Here is a 22,174-nt window from a genome sequence, read left to right as displayed (position 1 = left end):
CGTGGTAATATAGTTTTTGTTTATGTTGCTGATTATTCCTAAGACAGACTAATTTACCCTGAAATACAGGGTAAATTCTTAATTCATAGTTTACCTTGCAATACAGAAACATCTTCTTCTGTTTTGAATGCATGTTCTTCTGCCAAGTTAACATAGTGACAAATAAAAACAACTGCAGATGTGATTTGCTTAACCAACAAGTAACTTTCCAGGGACTAAACCCCATTTAATGGAGAACCTTGTGGAATTCTCTTCTTTTTTCCTTCTCTTTTCATAATCATTTGTGGAGACTCAGGCATCATTAATATAGGAACTACAAGTGATATATTAACATTTACACAGCCTTTAATATTTGCTGTTGTGTTTCCAACTATTTATGAGATTAGATCAAGAATATACAATGTATCATACTGATACTCTGTAGGTCAGGGCTGGAAAAAAAATCTGTAAAACAAAAGTTGTGTTGTGTGAAAGGAATAGTTTCTGCACATCAGATAGAAGAGCTGGCGAGCAGCAGGAATTTAAAAAATGGTACATTTAAGTTTACATCTTGAATGTGTTCTCTTTCATCCCTCAAAATACAATATCTCTGTCTTGCATAATATGCAGTTTGGACTTCCTTATGAACCAAGTATATTGTCAGCTTCATTTTGACTTACTGTATCTTTTGTAAAAAGAAAGCATTTTGCTTGTTTGTCTTAATTTTCTGAATCAAACTGATAGGATATGGAGATAGATAGGCTTCACTCCAGAAAACATGGCAATAATAGTATTTTTATGTCAATTTTCAAATAAATATAATGAAGCATATGTTCTTTTTGCCTTTTCTGCAGTGGTACTCTTCTTCTTCCACTAATATTGATTACTGTAAACAATATCCAAGGTTAATTGTGATCATTAATATTTCATCTTTACTGTTGAATTTTCATGTACTATATGAGGCTTTTTTTCATTTTATTACCAAAACATTTAATTCTACCAATTGCACTAAATAACTAGAAAGTGAACTGCTAACTAACATTCCTGATTTATAAAGGTCTTCTTATATTCTTTCTTTGCCTCTGAATAATAAACTGATAAAGGTACTGCAAGATATAAACTTTCGTATAACAAAAACATGTGGTGAAGAGCTCTTCTTTAGCTATATACATAATAATAGGAATTTTATCTCTCATTGCACTTCATTCTGACATCGACTGACTGAATTAGCCAGATTCATTCATTCATTCATTCATTCATTCATTCATTCATTCATTCTTATCTATTTATTTATTTATCTATTTATTTATGAAGTTGTGATTATGTTGTGATGGAATATTCAGTTATTGAGGAAAAGACAAAGACTTGCAGCTTATTCCTGAGAGAAAGTTGTTGATTTGACTGTTATTAAAACCTCTCATAGAACTTGAATGAGGAAGAGAATGGTGCTCTGGATATATTAACAACAGGGTTGCTAATGTCAAAGGGGTTGCAAAGTAATGGAAAGAGAAAGCAAACTTAAAGAAAAGAAGACTAGAGAAGAAGACTTGAAAGAATACAATGAAACAAAATGACTTCTTTAAGTGGTTTAAGAGTTTTTGCGGTTTCAAGATAAATGGATATAAGAAGAGGAAGAGATCACCCTCACCACCATGGATCACTTCAAGATGTAAAAAGTTGACCAAAGCATGGAGAATAAGGATATCATTAGATACAAACATCTAATCTGACACATGCCTCAAGTTCTTTCAAGTCGCATGATGCCAAACGGTTTCTGATCATCCCTGCATGCTGACCAGTCAAGAAAGTTTTTCTTGAAAGTTACAGATTGGGCAGTTTCTCACTGGTGAGAATTCTCATCTTGTCCCATAATTCCCCCCTGAAGTAAAGCACTAGGTCAGTCCCTTGGCAGTAGTCATTTTCTGGCTACTATGAGAAAAACTATTAGCACACTACTATGCAACAGCCATCTGGTTTTATATTACTTGTTTACTGCCCCTCTCACTATGAAATGCAAAGGAAGAACAAGAAAATGGAAGGAGTGTCAGCCAGCAGTTGTTTTAATATTCCTTCACAAATCAGTTGTAAGGAAAAAGAAAAGAGAAAACATTTGCCAAATGCAAAGAGCATAGTGCCAAAATGCTACTTAAAGTTTGAAGGGGAATGAAACTGGTAGACAACAAGAATTGGACTTAATGTAGTTTATCAATCATGAAACCTTCTTTTATTGAGCACCCTCTAGATGTGATAGGTTTATAAACCTATCAAATCAATGTAGCCAGGCTGAGCAAAACTGAAATATAAATGCCACAATGTGAACAACAGTTTAATAATGGAACTTGAAAGTGTTAGATCTTTTACAAAAGTCATAAACAACTAAACCCAATTTGATTTTAATGTTTTTGTTTAAACTTAGGGAAAACAGCAAAAAGAAAAAAAAATAGCAGTAGCTTCTTTAGTGGCAGTATAAGCAGCATATAACTTTATTCCCCAAACTAGCTAGAATTTCTGGAAGATGGAGCCTAATACCTCTGGGAGGAGCAAGGCTAGAAAAAAATAGCACCACATATGATATTCAAACCAGCCAAAACCAGTCAATGTATCTGTACCATTGTTTTCATCTTATCTATGGGGAAATAATTTCTACAACATTTTTACCTTAAGTGTATCCTCTCTTGCAATATAATAAATAATGCAGCATAATTGTGCATACATATCCCCATATGCTTCAGATGAAAGAGAGCTTTGGGAGACTTTACATTTCTTTCATATTAATTAGAAATGCTTTTTGAATATGCAGAATTCATTCCTGCATACCCAAGAAGCATTTTTCTATAAACATCGATGTTCGTTTGCTCACTTTTAATTAAAATATTTATTATCTAAATGTTGAAATAAAGGAACAAACTGTAGCTTGTTATTTGAGATTGGAACTACATGTTACACTGGACATTAGTGAGCTAATATCCTGGTATGTCAGCTTTCTCGTATAAGGGATCTTCATGGTTCCCTAATTAGATTGGTGCATAATGGAAAACACAGAATATTTAACCTTGTTGTCTTGCGCTAAATGCTTTCTCTACTCCCTATACTATATTGCCGAGTGAGGCATTTTAACACATAGAAAAATTATTTTGCCTCTTGTTTATGAATCATATGGCCTTTGAAACAACATCTCCCCAATAATCGGACTGACCCTAACCATGCTAGCCTTCTATAAGACTTAAAGACCTTGTTTTATCTAGCGGTCTGATTGTGTAAGGATCCTATCTTTTGGCTGTGCTAAAGGTTGTTTGTGGTTTTTCTCAGCTGCCATGTATTTGTTTCTTTAATTGTTTATCATATGTAACTGCCTTTATTTAATTTTTATTTACTTTAACAATTATTAGTTGCCAGAGTAATTTATTTGAGATGGACAGCCAAGAATTTAATAAATATAAATTGATTAAATAAAGACATAAATTATGTAATTTAGATAGAAAATGTTCCCATTCAATTAAATTGTAGATGAAGTATAGGTAGACCTCAACTGACATGGTCACAAGTTGTGAGAGTCATTAAGCTAAGGCACCTTCATCCCCTTTGTCCCTAATGTGGTTGTAAAGTGGAACACAAGTTGCCTCAGTAAAAATGATTCAAAGTGCAGATTGTGAAAAGCAGCAAAAGAAAAAATAGATCATGTACTTAGTTCATGAATAAAATACATAAACTGATGATAAACAGTGGCATAACACATTTGCCAAAATGATTCACTGGAGTATTTGTAAAAAATATCATTAATTATCATTAAAATTGGTGGAAAATATAGTTTAAAAGTAGTTGAAAATGTGCAGGTTAAAGTCTTGGCTCATAACACTCCAGTTTTTAACTGTGTTAAAAAGAAGAAAGTGTGGGTAATTGATGTGGCAACAACAGAGGATAGTAGAACTAGAGACAAAGAATTGGAGAAGATCACAAAAAATGAAAAATATGGCATAAACCACCTGTGGTGATCTCAGTGATTATTGGCACTGGATACCATATCAAAAAATCTTAGATATCACATAGAAAATCTATGTATTGACAGAATTTCCATTTGTCAATTACAAAATCCACACATATATATTATGTTAATACTTTATAACATTCTGAATTCTTGAGAAGAACCTGATACTTATGAAGGCCAAAACCAGTAAAGAGCTGGCAAGTATGACTTCATCTTATTGTGAACGGATTATAATAACAGTAATAGACATTCACACTGATCATTGAGGATTGATGTTGCCCACTGTGGAAAACCCTGGTATAGATCATTCACTTTTCCAGGAGTCTTTGGAACTGCAAGCCTTAATAAAGGATGTACTGGGAACCAGATGAAAAATATCCATATCTGTTGAATCCAGTGATGTTCTCCTCAGGATATGGATCACCTCTTCTTACAAAGCAGACTCAAGGAGCCTGCCTGCTTCTTCAGAAAGAGCAGGATTAAACTCTATCCAGGTAAACAAGCAAGATCACAACCTGTCCAATTCTGCATGAATCCAAGCAATTTTACCTAATACATCCTTCAAAAACTACTACTGAGGAAGCTATGGTGAATTGAAGATAGCTCTGAGAAAACTGAGTTGATGACCGTGGCAAAGACTAAAGAACTGTTGAGTAGACTAGTTGCTTTGAACCTCCCCAGATAAGGAGAGAATGGAAGATTTACCACACGTGCTCCAAAAGCTATTCTTATGATGATATTGCAGGAGAGTGTTCTCCCATTATTTTTAGTACCAGGAGATGAAGGAAAGCATTGTGTCAACTCTACAACGAACCTGGCTGAAGCCACCTTCAATTCTAGGTTGCCACCCAAAAGGGAGGTGGTGCAGAGTATTTTTTGCTAGTCTAAACAATTCTGGGTCCCGTGGGAACCAAGGTCATTAGCTCAGTGGGTTGGGCATTTTGTTAGAAAGCCCACCAAATTATTCTATTGGGGAACATAGCTGATTGCATAGCACTGAGGTGGGAAGTTTGACTTTGTAATAGTGTTACTCTTTGGAGAGAATGTCAGACTTGGTTTCACTTTTGACCATGCCAGTATTTTGTAAGCAATAAACATGTTCTCTGAGGAAACCTCCAGCCTCGGAGTTCTGATTTTGTTGGTCTTAGCATTGGAACCATGACACATTGTGTTTACAGCCACAGCAGACACTGGGTCTCCAACCTCATTTTCTAATAATTTTCAGAAATTGCCCATTAACTATTTTAAAGCTAAGAATGACAAGTCTGAAAAAATTTCATCAGATGAGTTTATCATTTGAAGAAAAAATAAATAAATTATAAGGTTTAAAAACTTTAAAAAATTGAAACAAACAACAAAAAGCTAAATAAAACTTTTATATGAAAAGTTATAAACAGATTAGGGGTCCAAATAAATATGGAACACTGTCTTTTAGAATAAGGTTTTTAACTAAATTAAGCAATTAACTAGTTAATTAAATAATTAACTAAATTAGTTAATTGGTTAATTAATTGAATTACTAAAATTAGCTAAATTAACTAAAATGCAGGCAGCACACAAAATCACGCTCCCTCCAGTCCATGGAAAAACTTTTCTCCACAGAGCCTGTCCCTGGTGCCCAAAAGGCTGGGGGCCTCTGAACTAAGATAATGATTTGGAAAAAAGATGCTTTACAGGATATACAAAAGAAACTGGCTGAAGTTTTAAAAATTAAAAAGGAAATACAAATGAAAGCCAAAAGAATGGCTTGAAAAATATTTTATTATTGGATCTACAAAAGAAGCTTATTAAAGCTGTGAAGAAACCCGTAAAATGGGATAAAGAAGAACTAAAGAGAAATCAAATCCTATGAAAAATTTTGGCAGATACAATTATATACACATTGCATATTCTAGAAGTGGTATGTATCTCATTAAAAACTGGTCAAACTGATCCCATCCTAGAAAATGCACAAATTCTCTAAAGAAAACCATCTGACTACATTCACAGTAGGCAGACCATATATAGATTACCAGAACTGAATATTCTTCATGGTTTCACTTTCATTACACAAGCAGTGTTTAAACAAAAACAATTTGTATGAAAGTTTTCCTATATGGTTATCTTAAGTGTGCCTATTACCACACTTGGTACTTCAATTCTTATTTGCTGAATCTGAATTTGAATTGACATAGCTCAATAACTTACGTATGTATTAAATGAACTGGCTTTATAATAGCAAAAAAAATAGTTACTTTATGACTAGTAAACATATTTATTACTAGTTTAGGAAAGAGTTAAGTAGTTAAGTGACTGGTTGGTATAGCAAACCTTGACCTTTTCATATGTATTTGAAACTAAATGGGTGTGTCTGTGGTGTGTGTGTGTGTGTGTGTGTGTGTGTGTGTGTACACATACACATACCTACATATATACAGCTAGACCTTGTTTAAACACTATTCATTCAGTGACCATTCAGTTATGAACAATGGGGACTTATTACTGTTCTTTGCAGTTGCAGCTGTCATGGCATTCTACAGTCAGACGATTGCAATTTGGGTGCTTGTCAACCGGCTCACAATTATGACAGCCAGAGTGTTCCACAGTCACACGATCACCATTTCCTTCCAGCATTCAACAAGTAAAATCAGTAGGAAAGCTAGCAGGAGGTTGTAAATGAGAACTGCATGACTGCAAAACACTGTGACTAGTCAGAATTTTCCTAATAATGGCAACTGTATTAGCCAGAACTCCTACTGTAAGATAGCATAGTAATGTTACATTGCACTTTATTATCACATTGCTTAGCAATGGAATTAGCCGTCCCAATTACTATCAATTAAAGAGGAGTATGTATTTGATTGCATAAGCTACTTGAAAGTCAACAGCAGAGACTGCTGTTAGCTTGACCTTATCCCAATGTTGAAGGAGCCCTTGCCAAGGTACTGTCAGATGTTCTTATGCAGTAACTGCATTTATAGCAATGATTGTAGTTTTCGAAAATAGAGTTCTCTGAAATCTGTCGTTCTTAGCATCATGGGATAAAAAGCTGTGGCTATTACTACTAATAGTAATGCTACTACTATTACTTCTACTATTGTCTTTAACATCATTAAGCAATGGCATCTGCTAAGCCAGGTCCTAGGAAAGGATTCAATAGGTGGATAAAAATGCCAAATCGAGTCTAAGCATCTGGCTGACTGTTCGAGAAGCAACAACAACAACAATAATAGTGATGATAATGATGATGGCAGAGTTGAAGAAAAAGAACTGGAAAAAATTACAAAATATCGTGACCTGGCCATCAAAACTGCACGATTATGGATGAAACGTGTAACAGTGATACCCATTGTCATCGGGGCACTGGAAACTATGTCCAAAAACTTTGCAAAATACATCAAGAAACTGCAGCTTCCTGCAATAACTCCAGCAATATTACAAAAAACTGCGCTACTTGGAACATCTTATATTTTAAGGAGTTACCTGGTTGACATCTAGGATGCTGGTAGCAACCCGTGTCAACCATCAGCACCAGCCAATTTGAATGCTCAGTTGACTGAGGTTCATGTTTAATGAATAAAAGATAATAATAATAATAATAATAATAATAATAATAATAATAATAATAATAATAATAACAACAACAACAATAACAACAACATTGCAGTACTAAACAAAGGGAGGGGGACAGTAATTTGGAAATAAATACATAGTGGCTGGTGAGGAGGCCTTGTCAGACACTATTCCTTGCATTGCTAAAGCAGTAACTCTAATTAGCCAACCTGTACCACCCAAAACCACCAGGCATGATGCTGGATCTACTTTTGGTTCTTGAACACAGCCTTTTCTATATTCCAGTGTCCTCACTTGCTAAAAAAGCAAAACAAATAATGTATGTAATTCAGTTTTTGCCTTGACGTTTATTCCATCTAGGAATTGCATACAGGAATGATACAAAGCCACACTGCTGCTTGGAGAATCTGTTCCTATGATAGATAGTTTCCGGCATGATTAGATTTTGGGGATAGGTGCCTGAGGCAGAAGAAGACATGAGAGTATTGTTACTCGGTCTCTGTCTTGCTTGGATAAGAGTGGTCAGTGATGTATGATATAGTTAGGAGCTGCAAATTGTGAGTATACATAAGAACAACTACTGCCAAACTTCTTAGCTAAAGGCTTCCTTCCTTGGTTTCCTTGGCATCTTGGCAATGACAGAAACATTTCCAAAGTTGCAGATATTTGGCTTGTTTGTGATTTGTATTTCACCATATAATGTTGTTAGATTCTGCCTTTAAAAATATGTACAGCAGTTATCACTGATCTTATATCGTCTTGGAAGTCTTAGATTTCAAATGGTTTATTTTTAAATTTTGAACAGCTTATATACTTAAAGAGCTTATAAAATTAATTATATCATTTTAAAGTGCCTATAACCAAACATTACTATTATACAAGACCCTCTTTCTTCAACATTTGCAAGTAAAAAATTGATGCAGTAGATCTTTGAGTGCCTCACTGACCTTGATAGTAACGTGGAGGTCACATTTCCACATGGCGGAGCAACTCCAAAGCACCTTCTCCATCTTCATAGATACAGACTGTTTTTACTCCTCCCTGAAATCAATCAAGGAGCACGTCTTCTCTGACTTCTTTTTTTTTCTCTGACAGGGATGATAAATAAAGGCAGAGCAAAGAATTTCCCGCCAGCTCCCCTTCCACATTTTGAGTAAATCAGGAAGAAAAAGGGAAAAGCGGGTGGCTTCAATCATTAGGAATTGTAACAGCAGACAAATGTCCTGACCCTGACAGATGACTTTGTTGAGTAGATGTATAATGCTGAGGCTTACAGCATATAAACTGCTTGGTGAGCTGGATTGAGTAATTTAGAGAAAAGAGCCTAATTGTGGCATAGAAGAATGATATCATCTAGGACAGATGGATGGGTTTGTTTTTGGCAGGAAGAACCAGTAAAAAAACAGAAGTGTATAGGAAAGACATTGTAATGAATCCAAAATATATTTATCCTTAACTTTCCCTGACAAATTAGAATTATCTCTGTTCTTCAGTATTGACATAAATGTCTTGTAACACTGGGGATTGTCTAATCCTGTCCACTGTACTGAATGTTGCTGAAAATTGTAACATTTTAGCATCAAAATATGATTCATTTGTAATAATAAAATGTGCAACTCTGTGATATTGTAATGCATAGATCTCCTTAATTACCAGATCACACCCTGGTAACTTCATGTTTAGTTATATGCTGTCTGTGGTCCAGAGGTGTATTCAGTATAGAGTTTGGTGGCCAAGCTTCTGTTCATTCACATGTTACACAGTTCATGAAGCAACTGCATTGCAGTTAGCTACTGAGCCAAGATAAAGGTCCTTAAACAATTTGAAACTGGAGTATGAGACTGCCTGCCTTTGCATTATCAACCTGATCAATTTTTCACTTCAGGGGAGGTCTTCTAGCATGTGCCATCTGCAATTACTTGTAGATAGGTTCTCTACTATCTACATAGGTAGAAGACCTATTTACTAGGCTTCCTCCATTTGAAATAAACTCTCCTCTCAAATTTAAGAGACATCTGCTAAAGATCTCTACCTTCCCTCTACAAATGGAGAATTTGGATGATTTTTATATTCTCTTGTCCTCACCTTGTTCTTTCTGCTATCTTTGTAATAAAGTTATTATTTTTATATTGCTTTTAAATTATTAGTTGCATTATGGTACTTTTATTGTTCGGTTGCAAACCATTTTGTAATTTACACTAATGGGAAACAGTCAACAGAACATTAAACAATGATTATACCAGACCACACAGCTGCATTATTGATGGTTTAAGAAATGCTGTTTAAATGAATTTTCCACAAACAGGAAAACAATGGGGTTTTGGGGGTTATCTGGATGTTTTGCTTTGTGTTTTCTGCACTGAATGCACACTGAATGCACACACATAGAATGCTTGGTTTCCTATCCTCTGGATAGTATTCCTGGATAGAATGGGAAGAAAATATACTTCTTACTTCTAACTTTCTAACTCCAAGGGATTTTTTTCTGAGCAAATTAATGCATTGGATAAAAAGATGGTTTATTTTAAACTAATATGTAAATCTGATTTGGGGGTGGGAGAGCAGTTTGCTTACCTAGAGGAGGCCACAATCTCTTTGAAACATCAGACAATTTAGGTGTAGTATCTTTGATCCTGTTTAGCTGCTAAATTCCTAGATAGTGGAAATAAGTGGAGGTCACTAACAATTTTAAAAGATGTCACCTTTATTCCTTATTATCACAGTATCTATTCTTAATTTATTTTGTAGATTGACCACAAAGATGATTTGGAAACTGCATCTGATGCAGAATTCTGTGGCCCTTATCAAAGCGGACAACAAGAAAAACAGTTTATTTTGTTTAATTGCACAAACTGCCGATTAACTAGTAGCTTCAGTTGAAGATGCAGATTGTCTGTACTTTGTATAATTGAATCTCTTTTTTGTATATGCTCTTCTTCTCTAAGGCTAAATGTCTCCTTTCAATGCTTTTGTTTTCAGGTTGGATTAATAGAATTAGGATTAATTATTATTAGAATAATAGCCCCAGGAATTTTCTGGTAGATGCTGTGATTCTTTGTAGTTTCCCATCCAGGAAATACACTTTTGGCATCTTTATGGTGATTTTATTTTATTTTTTGGAAGTGTTTTTAGAGTTAGATATGGGTTCTTTGAATTAACTTGCAAATTACAGGAATTCCAAAATCTAGATAAATTTTTACCTTACCTTTGGTTAAAACTTACAGTTGAGATATTTTTTCTAGAATTTAAAAGCAGGCTATATTATTGTTATTAGTAGTAGTAGTAGTAGCATTATCTTTTTCCGACTGTTTCACAGAAGTCTTAATTCTTTTTGTTTTTACTATACCATACTGCTGTTGTTGCTGATAAAAATGGTCAACGTTATTATTATTACATAGTGAGTGAAAACATAGTGAGTGAAAACTTCTGTGACCAAAAATATGTGGCATTGTACTTACCACAGGTTAAAAGATCCTTTTTGCCTTTTGTTTTCATTTTTTTTAGTTATTATAGTTTTGAGTTGAAAACTTGAGGTTTTTTTTAATATAAACCAGTTTTTCTAATATTAATAATGGTGGTAGTTGTTGATGATGTTGTTCTTGGTTCAGTATCGAAAAAAACAAGTTACAAATAGAATTATATTTTTCTGTTGTGGCCAAAGGATAATTATCATTCCATGAATCTCTTTGAAAATATCATTGATGGCAAATCAATTGATGGATGCACTCCCTTTATGATGTTTTTCTAAGCAGATTGTGTTCTGTGCAATCTGGCATTATTCATCCAGCATCAGATGAAATAGAGGCTGGTGCTATAAAAGCAAAATCTGAAGATGCTGTCCCTTTTTCTTGGATTGATCTTGCTTAGCACAACTGGTCCTATTGTCTTGAATATGACGCAAAGGGAAATCAGACCCAATGGACACCGTCCACTTTGATTCAATCCCAGCTGTAATCCTTTGTGATAACAAGCAATATCAATGTTACTGTTTTCTTTCATTATATTTATTACTGAACTTTGATCCTTCTGTCCTCTTTTTCAGGTCGTCCCATTCCACCTACGTCCTCATCTAGCCTTCTCCCATCTGCTCAGCTGCCCAGCTCCCATAATCCACCACCAGTTAGCTGCCAGATGCCCTTGCTAGACAGCAATACGTCCCATCAAATTATGGATACCAACCCTGATGAGGAGTTCTGCCCAAATTCATACCTACTAAGAGCATGCACAGGACCACAGCAAACTTCCAGCAGTGGTAAGGAAATACTACTTGATTATAAATATTATGCTTGTATAAGCAAATTCTAATTGTTGCCAGAACAGTTGTTCAAAATAGAGACATGAGGAGAAATGAACATATATTTATCTGTGAATTTGTTGTGGCTTGAGAATTTTATTAAAGTCTGATATATCAATAAATGGATATTTTTTGTTGTCAAATTTCATTTTAGATTTTCTTCTGAATTAATAGTTATCTTCATAAAACTGAAACCATGAATGCATTTTATCACTTGATGAAAATTGCCTTGTATTTTTGGAGAAATATATATTAAAGGTATTGCACTGCTTTACATTTTTATAGAATAGTACCTTGCCTTTTAAAATGCAAAATGTTATGCTGGCCCTGTTGTAATATGTTTTATATTTTCATATTTGTTGTGTTTCTTTCAATTTTCCTATCAGAATTGCAAGTAATCCTAACTTTTAACCTCTTATGAAGTATTGATATCTCTCAAATTGACCACCGATTTATAAAATATTTAGGCTGCATTTTTAAAATGAGGAAATAGATTCTATTGTGAGTACCTCTATTTTTGCGAAAATTCTTTTACTCCAATCAGGTATTCAAAAAGCAGTGTGGACTTTGTAGATAAAGTAGAATGAAGGAGGAATAGATCAGATATAGAGTGCACTGACAATTTGATTGTAGTGCATTGTGATTTTTCCATTTCTATATTTTACAAATAGTTGAGAAGTTGCATTAGGTATTTGGGAGTTTTGTTAGTATTATTGATTTTACTTCTTTGGCGCAGTTTTTTGGGCTATGCATAAATCATTTGAACAATTTTAAAAGGAAGAAGTAACACATTTGAAATGAATATTAAAAAAACAACAAGAAGCAGGATATAAATCAGGACTACTAATAAATAAATAAATACATAAACAAGAAGTAGAACAATGAAGTTTCAAGAACAATTTTTAAATGTCTACGATGATGATAAAATAAAGGGGTAGAGCATCCAGGGAAAGACTTTGTTATTGTTATTTCCTGCTTTGCCTCTTCTGGTTCAATTTTTTTGTTATAGTATTCTTTAATGTTCCATAGTATGCTTGTTATTGTATGCTATTCTTATGTCACCATAATTAATGAACATAAGATCTGTAATTGGGAAGCACACTGCTGTTTTGCCTGAACACATCTTGCAAGAAACTGCATGGCCAGCAATTTATGCCCTCTAAAAAGCTGGAAAAAAATATATAGAGCCAGAAATCTGCATTTGGCAGAAGAAAACAAAATAAGATTTCAGAAAACTCTGGTGATTTTTCCCCCCTTTTAACATGTCCTCATATATCATAATGATAAATCTTAAATTGCAATTCCAAGCACATGCATGAAAGTTTAAAGTTATAGTAATTGTGCTTGCTTCTAGATAAATCATTCTAGAATTGAGGCTTTCATGAAGTCAGAAAGAAAGAAAGAAAGAAAGAAAGAAAGAAAGAAAGAAAGGAAGGAAGGAAGGAAGGAAGGAAGGAAGGAAGGAAGGAAGGAAAGAAAGAAAGAAAGAAAGAAAGAAAGAAAGAAAGAAAGAAAGAAAGAAAGAAAGAAAGAAAGAAAGAAAGAAAGAAAGAAAGAAAGAAAGAAAGAAAGAGAAGCACTGTTAGATCAGACCGGACAGCTATCTAGGTCAGCAACTTCTTTCTTAAAACAATCAAGTAAAGGCATCTGAGAAGCAAGCTTGACACGATGGCAGTAGCAATCTTTTTTCCACTCCAGTTACTGAAGCTCCAAAGTCTCCTCTACTCAGAGCTTGATATACTGTCCATTGACAAACTTGTCCATTATAAATATAGCCTCCCTTATATAACTACTTTTTTGTGCCAGTATATGACACTAATTACTTAAGAAATGCTCCCTTATTGCTGTCACTTTGCAATCAGTTTACTGGGTTAAGTTTAACATTGTGAAAATCAGAAAAAGAAAAAAAAACTTTCCAGCCAATTTAGCTACACCACCTGCCCATGGGATTTTGAACCAAAACATGAATGAGATTGGCTCTTTCAAGGTGTTCCTATCCTATTAAAGTAAGTGGAAGTTTCCAGAATTCTCTCTGCTTTTGGCTCTTCTAAAATGAACTTGCTGTTTTTTCTCATTGTGATCAAAGTAGTGTCCTGCTGCACATTCCACCGTGTGTGTGTGTGTGTGTGTGATGTGGACAGGGCTTTGGGCACAATTCTGCTTGTGTCCCCCCAATTGCCCCCTCCACCAGTACTGCTGAATAGTGTCTTTCTTGGGATTTGCTTGCTCCTTGCTGGACCTTTGGAAAAGATGAAATGAGTATGATCCTCATCCGTTAACACTGTCCTATCCCTGGACTGAGTTCAGCAATAATCAAGACATTCAGTTGGTTTCATAATGGAACTGTGCAAACACTTTGCATTCAATCTCTTAAAGATCTTAAGTTAAATGTTACTGCTTAGTAGATGCAATCATTTTGTTTTTGAACTCCTTATTAATAACTGTTAATTACTGTATAAATTCATATTTCTCTTAGTTGCCACACATGCTGGAATGGGAAGAGGCTTTCTGTTCATTAAATGACTGCCATGATGTTGCCTCCTACCAAAGTTTTTACTTTCATCTCCAGGATATTCATTCTCAACCACAATATATCCTAGCCTTTCTAAAGAACCCATTTATATCTTTATTTACATGGGAAATCTAGATTAAATATTAGCTAATAAAAAATGCTGATACAGAATCATGCTGGATGTGTTGGGTGTAAATTTCTCACCCAAATGGGAAAACAACTTGTCTGATTCTTAAACTTTAATCAAAAAAGGATGTATCTGAGCAGCCACCTTCTTACTCTAAATGGACCATCATCAGGATGCATAATATTGTCTGACTCGTATGTTGAACAGTCCATCATATAAATATATTATTATTATTATTATTATTATTATTATTATTATTATTATTATTATTATTATTATTTTATTGAAATTTTTTAAAATTTTACAAAAAAAAAAAGTTCCCTCCCCCAAACCCTCCCAACCCACCCCAACCCTCCCCCAACCTTCCCAGAGCTGAATACAGGCTTAATTAAAATTTAAAAGAAAAAAATTTAAACACAAATAAACCATATACAAATTTGGTTACAATAATTAAACAAATCATAAAATACTTTAACACCAATACTTAAAAAACAGAAAGAAAAAAAGAAAAGAAACAAGAAGGAAAAAAAAGAAAAGAAAAAAAAGAAATTAGAAAGAGAAAAAAAATATTTAAAAAATATCTTAAACTTTAAATATAAATTATTCAAAAGCTAAATAATATTTTTTTATATCATACTTGTATTGTATAAAATTTATCCATCTTTTCCATACCAAGAGGTACTTCTCTTGCGATTGATCTTTCAAAATAGCCGAAATCTTTGCCATTTCCGCTGAGTGATATATCTCTTGATCACAGGTTTCACCTTTGTCCGCACTTAAACTATTATAAAAATCCGTACTCATGGGTGTGGGAGCAGTATTGCTATCTTTTGTATAACTGCTCAATTCCAATAACTGCTCAATTTTTCTCCTTTGACTGAGAATATAACCACCTTTTTCATTTTTCCGTATCTCTACACCAAGATAATTTTTTTATTTCTCCCAAATTCTTTAATTCGAATTTCTTTCCTAATTTATCAGCAAATTCCTTGACTTGTGATGCATCCTTTGCGATGAAGCAAAGATCATCCACAAATGATAACAGTAGACAACTCCCTCCTTGTAACTGTCCAGTATATATACAATTATCAGCTTTGCAACTCTTAAATCCAAGACCCTTTAAAGCAGTATCTAAACAGATATTCCAGTTTCTGGCTGACTGCTTCAGCCCATAAATAGCCTTGTTTAATTTATACACCATCTTAGGCTTTGCAATTTCATACCCTGGTGCTTGAATCATATAAATTTCTTCCTCTAACTCAGCATTGAGGAATGCAGTTGTGATATCAAAGTGCCAGATTTTATGCTTATATGCCGCTGCCAACACCAGTGCTAATCTTATACTCTCACTTTTCACAGTTGGCGCAAATATTTCATCGTAGTGCACTAACCTGGCCTTATACTATACATCATTATTTGGCAATACCTTTTTCTTATATACCCACTTACAACCCACAGCTTTGGTTCCCTGTGGCAAAGTCACTGATTTAAATACTTCATGGTCTCCCATGGATTTCATCTCTTTATCCATGGCCTCCTTCCATCTTGTTCAGCTTTTGGTAATGCCAACACCTCTTTATAACTTCTTGGCTCATACCACACATTGCAAACCTTTATCTTGCTGAAAGAATACCTGTCAGGTGGAATTCCTTTGTTACATCGCTCTGACCTATGTGGTATTAACTGCTCCTGTGTCTCAAGTCTTTCTGGCTTCCTGTCTTGTTCAGCCTCTCCTCCCTGAACATTGACATCTTCAATAATCATTTTTCCATCATTAGATGAGTTATTGTCATTAAATAGATCACCATCATTAAGTGAGACATACCCAGAATTTGAACTAATTCTGTCTCAATTTTGTTCTGCAAAATTAGCAGATCTTGAAATTACAACTATTTTACTTCCATCGCTAAAGTGATATCCTTTTGACCCTGGCTCATAGCCCACAAACCTGAGCTTTCTTGCCTTTTGCTGTCCCTTTCTTCTGATTGCCTTCGGAATATGTACCATGCAGTACTTCCAAAAATTCTCAAATGTGCAAGTGATGGCTTTCTCCCATATGGAATGGCATATGAAGTATTATTAATGGAGGAACTCTATAGTCTGTTAACTATATAATTGGCAGTCAATATGGCTTCTCCCCAATATGACCTGTTCATACCAGAATCCTCTAATAATGAATCTTTCATTGTTTGCAAAACACCATTCCTTCTTTCAGCTACACTGTTCTCTGCTGCTGTGTAAGGATTTTTTATCCCCAACTGACCCAACCATTGTTGGAATTTTGTGGACATAAATTCAGTACCTCTGTCAGTTTGCAACTGACACACTTGTTGTCTGTACCTTCTCTCTACAAAACTTACCCACTGTTTGAATTGTTGTAGCACTCTGTCTTACCTTTAAGCAAGTAGCAAAACCCAGACCTGCTGTAATCATCAACAATTACCAGTGCATACTTTACTCCTCCCAAACTGGCTTGCATAGGTCCCACCAGATCTGCATGGACCAGCTCTAGAGCTCTTTTTGTTTGTCTTGTGCTATATTTACTAATTGGGAATGCCTTTGACTTTGATGCTTTGCATACTGCACAGTCCAAATATGTTTTGCATCCCTTCAAATTTAGCCCTTCTGCAAACTCTTGCATTTGCTGCAAAACCTTAAAGCTTGCATGGCCAAGTCTTCTATGTAGAAGATGAACGCATGAATTGTACTCTGCAACATTCTTAAATATATGGGAACATTGAACCTTTTGTCCCTGCAATACATATAGATTATCTTCCTTTATTCCTTCTGCACAAATATTCCCATTCCTTTTGATGAGACACTTCCCATTTACAAAAATGGTCTCAAAACCTTGTTTGTCTAAATTAAACACACTTAACAAATTATGTTCCATCTCAGGTACACAAAGCACATTGGTAAACTTTGATTCCAAATATGGAATTTTTATATTGCCTCTTCCGATGACTTTTGCTTTCTGGCCATTTGCCAAAGCCACAGCTTCTTGTACTACTGGAACAAACCTACAAAATTCAGAGTCATTAACAATTGTTTGACTTGCCCCACTATCTATTAGCCACTTGTCTTTGTTGTTGCTATAGCAAACTTTTGCAACACCAAAATATTCCTTTTGCAAATCAGTCTTCTTTGCTTGCACAAATGTCATTCGCTGCAAATTGTTCCTCTTCAAACAGTTCCTTTTCAGATGTGTGCTTCCACCGCAAATGTAGCAATTTTTCTCTTGCTGAGCCCTCTGCTTGCACAATCTTTCCTTTGTTGCAACTTGGTCCCTGCTGCTTGTTCCTTCTCTGGAAACTTGCAGTCTGGACCTCCTCCTCAGGAATTTCACCTCCTCGTGGCTGCTCCTAAAATGGCACTTTTCTTCTTCATTAAGCAAACATGCCTTTAAAGCCTCAAAATTTAAGTCTTGCTCTTCTTTACACTCAAATATCACAGAAACTGTGTCCCAGGTTTTATCTAAACTGTTCAACACCAATGAAACCTTCTGGGACTCAGGGAATTTAATCCCACATTGTTTTAAGTCCAAAAAATGCTGTTCCACAGATTCGCCTGGTTGCAAACAGGCCCTGTAAAGTTTTCTTGGCAATTGCATTATATTGCATGCAGAAACATTCACGTGCACAGCTCTCAACTTCAACCAAATCTCCTTTGCAGTTTTTAAATTTGCAACATTTAGAAATTGTTCATCATCTAAATTCAAGATGAGATAAGCCATTGCTCGATCATGACTTTTCTGATCAGCAGCTGCAAACACTTGTGGTGGATTTTCTACAATATACCACAGCTCTTTAGCTTTCAGCAAACATTCCATTTTTTCAGCCCACACAATGTAATTTTTCTGACCCAAATGAGGCACAGAGCTTTCCTTAAATTCCTTTGCAGCCATTTTGCTAATTCTGCCTTGTTCTTATACTTTCTAAACACAGGAAATTTCTTCCAGCTTTAAATTACAATGCAGTCCTTAGTAAGCTCTGAGCCCATAACCTGTTAGAAAATTTTAATTTCTCTGTTGGTAAAAATAAATCAGAAGCTCTCACAGTTGACTGCATTTAGCTGATTCAAATAACCTCTTTATATTCATATCAAAATATTTACAATACCATACATTCTTCTTTACAGCAACATAGCACAATGAAGACTTCTTACAGAGAGATAGAGACAGACCTGAGACTGAATAAAAAATCCAGCTCCTAACTCAATTCCCTTTTGCACAGACTCAGTAGAACTTTTCTCACATTGGCTGACTGAGTTACCACATGACTCTTCCTGCTCATGAATATTCCAACAGTATATTATTCTGAAAGGGCAGAATAGATGATAGATAGATAATAGATGATAGATAGAGGGAGAGGGAGAGAAGATAGAGATTATAGAGACAGAGATAAAGATAAACAAACGTGTATACTCATTCATTCATTTATTCATGTATGCATGCTTTCTTTCATTCATATGATAAAATATGGAACAATAAATGTGAAAAAATATACAGTATACCTCTGAATTGTCATTTGTTATTTCAGATTTTCAAAAAAAATATTTTAATTTATGAAGCAACATGGAATCAACTTCTTTTGTTCTGATCCTAAATATTTTACTCCACCAATTAAAGTGATCATATGAATTATGATGCCACAGTGTTTATATCTGAACTACCCAACATGCATGTGTATTTCCAGCACATCCTATCCTTTGATTTTATCAGAAATTCTAGTCCTTTTTGTATATAGTATGTTAGATGTATGTTGTGTATGTGTTCACTTTGAAAGCGGGCAAACAAATTTCATTTTTGATGTGTGCCATTGTGCCCACAGAAAAAAATGACAATAAAGGTTATATTATCTCATCTCACCTCACCTCACCTCACTGCACCTCACCTCACCTCACCTTACCTTACTTATCTTATGCTGTCCATCCTGATCTAGTTTTGGACATTAATAGAATTCTAAATGTTTTCTTCATGATAAAGGTTAGTGGTAAGTGTTGGGTTAGTGTTTTTTGTTACTGGAATTCCTTCTTTTAAATTCTATCAGTAATGATTATAATTGTGCATATTGTATGCAACATGTGTTCTGCAGGATAAAAACTCATGTTTTTCCAGTGCCTTAAATTATGACTATTCAAATAAGGAAAAAAATGTTGCTGGCACAATACTCAAAACTGGGATCACTCTCTACATATAAGTATTGATGAAAAAAAATATAGTTCTCAAATGCTTTTATAGAAAAATATACTGCAATAATTCTTCTTACATTACAAGAAATATGTGCCACTTACAAAACAGCTTGTTTGTGTATTTTATTTTAATTTTATTTTTTCTTAATAAACAATTTATTATAGCCTATCTATCTGCTGGTGTATGGCCAAATAAGGATTGATTGATTGATTGTAGCCGATATTTATATAGTTTGAGGTACAATAAACAAGCCATATATTTTTATCTTGTTTTTTCCCCTTTTAAACATCACAGAATCCAAGCTTGTAGTTATCATTGATGCAGGAGTAGGAGAAGAGATGAAGTTCCTTATTAGATTTTGAAATTCAAAGGTGTTAAATGACATCTATCATGTTTATAGGTAGATTGTTCTGATCATTGTTCTAATTTAACAGATGGAGTTGTTATATGTAGATTTAAAATAATTCTGTATTTGTGAACTATTATGCTGGTCACACTGAGTTTAATAAACTAGCACTTAAGGGAATGAGTGATCCTTCTAGATGAAATATATATTTATGTTTGTGTTAACCTAACAATTAAATACTAATTCCTAAATTGGCTTATATGAGTGTTTCCAAGGATAAGATGATAGCTATATTATTACATTGCTCCGCGCCCTTTCTGCTAACAGTTCTTCACATATGTGAAAAATGCATATGCTTAAAAAAATTACTTAATCAAATCTTCCATCAGGTAAGCAATCTATTGTTGATATTATGAAGATCTTTAATCTACAATAAATCTTCATTAGAACTCATCAGAGCTTCCAGTTTGAGAGAAATTAGATTATAGCTCTTAAAATGACATTACATCATTGGGGTGACTGGCTTATCATTTGGTGAAATGACATCAATCATAATTAACATAGCCACATAGCAAATAAATTCAACCTTTTTCCCTGCAATATAGCAACACTGTGATGGGTCAGACTGCAGTCTAAAATCAAATGGAAAAAATGAACTTTCTTTGAATGTGAAACTACACTAATTGAATATTTTATTGAAATATTTTATTGAATATTTTATAGATGTAGAAATTAGTATAAACTACGGAACATTTCTCATTCTCATTTTTCTTTTATTGATCACTATTCTGTTTAGGACAGTGTGTGTGTGTATATGTGTCATGAAGAAATACAGAGTGTACAAATAGTATAATTTATTTTGTTAATGACCTTTTTGGACAACATATGAATAAAGATTAATGCTCAGATTTAAAATTCTGTGTTTACTTTAATATATCAGTATGTTTCATAAACCCAAAGTTTTGTTGAAGAAAATACCTCCTCAGTCAGGAAAGCAAATACTGTAATAATCCAGTTAGATTATAATACTACCACCCCACAGTATTGCCTATGAAATGTTAGCTAGATCTTAATACCTGCTGACAACCACAGAGAAAACTGATTAAAAACATTAGAATGGGCACAAAGTAGAAATATATGTACTGCATGCCACTGCAGTCTAATAGAAATTTTAGAAGAATATTGAATAGCTATGAATATGAATAATCAGGGAAGGAGGGCATCCAAAGTGAGGAGGGCAAGTAGATCAAGGTGACAGACACAACCACAAATCAAAGCTCTGCCCCTTTATAAAAATGGGTGGAACTTCAGTCTGCCGTCATGCCCACCCTTTTGGACTTCTTGACCTCAGATTTACAGATGCTTCTGGAGCTGCATGGAAATCTTTAAGATTTGCTGTTATTCATAGTTATTTTATTGTTGGTTAGAGGAAAGAATGAAGGATTAGGAATTTAATCCCAGAAAACTCGTTGATTGGAAAAATTAACATATGTTTATGAAAAAAAACCCAATAAAATCTTTATTAAAAAAAAAAAGATTTGCTGTTAAATTAGCCACAGCTTTCCTAGTGAATGTTATTCATTCTCTGGAGCTTTAACAGGGTTTTTCTCTCCTTCTGTCCTCCATTTGCCTTTCCCATTTCTATTTCCTTCTCCTTTTTCTCAAAGAAGGAATGTGTTCCAGTATTCTTGTATTTATGAGTTTTATAAAATTATAAAGCTGGAAGGGAGCATAAAGGTTATTGGTCCCCAGTTCAGGGAAGGATACATTAGAGAATTTCTGACACAGGATCCTCCCAGCCTCTAAAGACTTCTGATGAAAGATCCAAAGGTGCTTTTTCAAAAGGCACTTGGATTTTCTTTGTTTTTGCTTGAAGATGTTTGCTTCTCATCCAAGAAGCTTCTTCAGTTCTCAGAAACTCCTTGGATGAGAAGCGAAACATCTTCAAGCAAAAACAAAGAAAGTCCAGTTGCCTTTTGAAAAAGCACCTTTGGGACAAACATGACCTGGATTACTGAGATTGTCCATAGACTTTGATGAAACAATTCACCACAATCTTGTGGCAGCCTGTCTTGTTGAGTGAAAAGCTTGTATACCTAGGAAATTCCTCCTGATACCTAGTTTGAATCTATTTCCTTATAATTTTAAGCCATTGGTTTCAATACTTGCCTTCTATGTGACAACCTGT

At 34.4% G+C, this 22,174-nt stretch overlaps 1 protein-coding gene across 5 annotated transcripts in view; it reads left to right on the top strand.

The window, feature by feature from the left end:
• TENM2 (teneurin transmembrane protein 2) overlaps window positions 1–22,174 on the top strand; it is an 869,909-nt gene that overhangs the window by 462,693 nt on the left and 385,042 nt on the right. For all 5 annotated transcript variants that reach the window (XM_039353403.1, XM_039353419.1, XM_039353411.1 and 2 more), the window contains one exon: window positions 11,559–11,768. In XM_039353403.1, coding sequence (XP_039209337.1) covers window positions 11,559–11,768 — 210 coding nt within the window. The remainder of the gene's footprint in view (window positions 1–11,558; window positions 11,769–22,174) is intronic.

Source organism: Crotalus tigris, unplaced genomic scaffold (genome assembly GCF_016545835.1).
Source record: "Crotalus tigris isolate CLP2741 ecotype Arizona unplaced genomic scaffold, ASM1654583v1 scf7180000017568.12009008, whole genome shotgun sequence".
Lineage (NCBI taxonomy): Eukaryota > Metazoa > Chordata > Lepidosauria > Squamata > Viperidae > Crotalus > Crotalus tigris.
Note: the sequence above shows the minus strand (reverse complement) of the source record. Positions and strands in the feature narration are given on the sequence as shown.